The 3,815-nt window shown below is 43.6% G+C and overlaps 1 protein-coding gene across 2 annotated transcripts in view; it reads left to right on the forward strand.

Moving 5' to 3' along the window:
- Positions 1-3,561, forward strand: part of LOC101861071 — a gene marked incomplete at its 5' end in the record, with an annotated part of 10,773 nt that extends 7,212 nt beyond the window's left edge. The window contains 2 exon segments of one of the 2 annotated variants that reach the window (XM_005107353.3): positions 99-161; positions 1,149-3,561. In XM_005107353.3, coding sequence (XP_005107410.2) covers positions 99-161; positions 1,149-1,622 — 537 coding nt within the window. 2 annotated transcript variants of the gene reach the window in all.
- Between the last annotated feature and the right edge of the window lie 254 nt (positions 3,562-3,815).

Raw genomic sequence — 3,815 nt, forward strand, 5'->3', positions numbered from 1 at the left:
ACACACATCTACTGGCTTATTACACACTCCCGCTCACACATTGTTACGAAATGAGCCCGTTCAAATACATAATAAAATAATAATATATTTTACCTCAGGCACCAGGTGACCCCACGTCCTTCAATCACAGATATGAGTCTACTTCTAGTCAAGATAGCAAGGTATTTTTACAATAAAAAGCACGACAAATATAATACAAGCTTTAAGATGGTACCAATGGCTGCATATATGCCAAAAAACATGATGAGCTCCTTCTTCCACAATGTTGTCACATGCTTTTTGTTCTCAGACCAGGCATGAGCTGTTAATGTCTTGTTGCCCAAAAATGACTATTACTACTTACTTTTAACTCTTTCACAACCATAAGCCATGTTTCAGGGCTCGTGTTACCCCCAATACTGGACCGTGAGCTGTATTTTACCGCTCTCCACTTCCTTCATCAAAACCACGCCTATTTTTGTCAAATAATCGAATCTGAAATCTCAGGCTGAAGAATGATCGTTTTTAGCGACATGTTGAGAAGGTAATTATTTCCTCTATATTTTCATATATTGGCCTATAATACATTTGGCTAATATTGAAAATTGAAAAAAAAAAAATATTTGTAATTTGTCCGACGGTAGGCAGAATCAGAAAGTAAATCACAGATAGGGTCCGGTCCAGGTGAGGAAAAACCCCTGGTATTGAAAGAGTTAATTACTACTTTTTCAGTCTATATGTCTACAAGGTCGGGATATTGCTGACGGTAAGCCTACAATTAGTACAATTCCCTAGCCCCCCATTTCTCCTCAAAGTCCATCTACTTATAATATATCTCCAGTATCTCCAGTTAGAATCTGGTTGCAGATCTGTCGGACCATTTCATAAAAACAATTTTTTCCCCTCTTTCTCAGACCACTGACCAGCTGTTACTGCCTTGTTGCCCCTAAATGACTTTTACTACTTTCTTAATTACTACTTTTTCAGTCTATTTGTCTACAATGTTGGGATCATGGCTGATGGTAAGCCTACAATTCTCTAGCTGCTCCCTTCTGTCCTCAGGACCTACCTCAAAGTCCATCTGCTTATAGTCCCAGCTAGAAAATGGTTGTAGATCCGTCAGACTATTATTTTATAAAACCATTTTTTTTTCTTTTTCTCACCCCTAGGTAAACAAGCCACGGAACCACCTACACTCCGTCAACTTCTCCGCTCAACCCTGCACGTGCCGAGACCCACTGTCAGGGGCCAGCAACTCTGCCTGCTCCTCCCTGGGCAACATCTCGGAGCTGGGAGCCTGCGGCGGGTCTGACCTTGACGGTGGAGACCTGACCACGCCCCTCATGGCGTCCAGCAGCCGGTCAAAGTCTCCCCTCGTCGGTAACGGCGGGCCAGCTGCAGTTGGGAAAAGTTCGGCGAACTCCAAGACCTGCAACTGCTCCAGCAACCAGGGCGAGTACATCGACATGAGCAGCCTGTCGTCTAAGGAAGACGTGAACGTGACCCCAGCGGGGAAGTCGACTGACGCCGGGAAGTCGACGGACACGGGCAAAGATGTAGACAAGGACAAGGATCGACACACGTACAGTAACGTCGACCACCGCGACACAGCCGTAGAGAACCACTACGAGGTTCTGCCCTGAGGCACCCGGCCGGCCAGGTTTTTTCACTCTCCAAGTAAAGATGGAAAGTTTCAGTCTTGTTTCTCGAAGTGCCGGGTAGTGGCAGTTGCAGATCACATGACCTCTCTTGGCGACGATATTTGACCTCTCGTGACGATGATCCTTGACTGATGGTGATCCTTGACTTCTCTGTTTGACGTCTCATGACGATGATATTTGACCTTTCGTGACGATGATGTTTGACCTTTGGTTGCGATGACGATGATTCTTCCTCTGCCAATCTCGTGCAGACATCCTTCTTTTTGTTTTCCTGAGTTTGAAAAATTTGGAAATAGATTGAAATGCAAAACACTGAGGTTTGCGGAAGACTGGTTGAAGTTGAAGAACCAGCAGTCGACTTCCCCCCCGGGATCTTGCAGCGGAACGCAAAGAAGAAGAAGACAGGTCTGTGGGCAGAAAATTGATCCTTTCTGTTTGCGATATAATATCTCAAGGTCACTTGTACTGCCTCTGCTCCTACAGTGCTGGCCCCGACATTTCACGGCCGCCAGATTGGCTAACACAGTTCACACCCAAACTGTTCACACTTCACAGTCTAGTGATGATGACATGATGCTGACAGCCCTCCAAACTGTTCCCGCTTCACGGTCTAGGGATGATGACATAAGACTGACAGCCACCGAAACTGTTCACACTTCACTGTTTAGAGATGATGACATGACACTGACAGATTGGCAACACAGTTCACCCCCAAAACTGTTCACACTTCATGGTCTAATGATGATGACATAATACTGACGTCCTACTACACTGTTCTCACTTCACAGTCTAGTGATGGTGACATGACACTTACGACTAGCCATCCAAACTGTTCACACTTCACTGTGATGATAACATAAGACTGACAGCCCTCCAAACTGTTCACACTTCACTGTGATGATAACATAAGACTGACAGCCCTCCACACTGTTCACACTTCACGGTCTAGTGATGAAGACATGACAATGACGCTAGTGATAATGACATTGCACTGACGACCAGCCAAACAGTTCCCACAAACTTGTCTGTCACACTGACCACCCAGGACTCACTGTGTGTCACTTCCTCTCCGTGTAGTAGGCGTGTACTCTACACTACAGCTGACACGGGCAAGTGTGCACCGGTACATGTTGCAGGCCGAGTGTAGAGATTTGCGCTAAAATCTCACTGGCCAGAACTAGAGAAAATTGGGTGGAATTGGTTGATATGCCCGCACTCTCAAAAGTGAGACTTAAAATTGACACTTTAGTAGGCCAATATATTATTTGTCAATAAAGGGCTTCTCATGAGATAAAGTTTGAGATTTATTCCTTCCAGCTGGGCCAGAAACTATTGATTTGGATTTTTAAGATGGTCAGTTTGGTTCTAGTTATTTGTCAACTCTACAACAGTCACACATTCATTATTATCGAGATCTGAGATGATTCATTGGCTTTATATTAATTTAGTTTGCCCATGCCTGCTATAAAGTGACCGAGGGGCCGACAGACTAAATATAATATCTCATAAGCTGGGGACTTTGCTTGCGAGAACTTCCATGAAATGACGATCAGATACAAAAATACCATGGTGTCTTTTTTTTTCTATCCTCTGACCTTTTGGAAAGAAGGTGAAAAATTGGTCTGGTTTTTTGTTTTTAGAATGTGAAAATATTGAGTTATATGTAATTTGTATATGTGAGAACCGTTAACCCCGGTCTGGGCACACTTGTAGACAAAGCCCAGTCTGATGTCGACGACAGTCGACGGCTCCTGATACCACTTTGTTTCTGAGGAATAATATTTGGCACTGTTCATTGCTCCGATTGTTTTTCCTTGTCAGTGTTGTGGGAAAGGAGAAGGAAGACTGAGATAAGTGAGAAAGTTGTGTAATTTGATTGTGACAGAAGTATTTATTATCTGAATCTTTGTTAAAATCTAGTCAAAAAAGAATCATGTCTTGCTAGAAATTGGTCGCTTTTAAGGATAAGCGGGCTAACCCAGATTTTGGGGGTTTCCAGAAATCTTGACCTACACCAAAAGTGGGCATTGCCCTACCTATAGGAGAAGTTTGGTTTTATTGGTGTGTATATTTGTTTGGTTATAGAGAAAACTCTCCTTGTCTTTTAAAGAAACTGAACAAGGGGCAAAACCTTTGCCCTCGATTTTCTCAAAACAGTATTTTTTTGGGATAGCC

The sequence above is a fragment of the Aplysia californica genome, unplaced genomic scaffold (assembly GCF_000002075.1).
Source record: "Aplysia californica isolate F4 #8 unplaced genomic scaffold, AplCal3.0 scaffold00596, whole genome shotgun sequence".
In the NCBI taxonomy this organism is placed as follows: Eukaryota; Metazoa; Mollusca; class Gastropoda; order Aplysiida; family Aplysiidae; genus Aplysia; species Aplysia californica.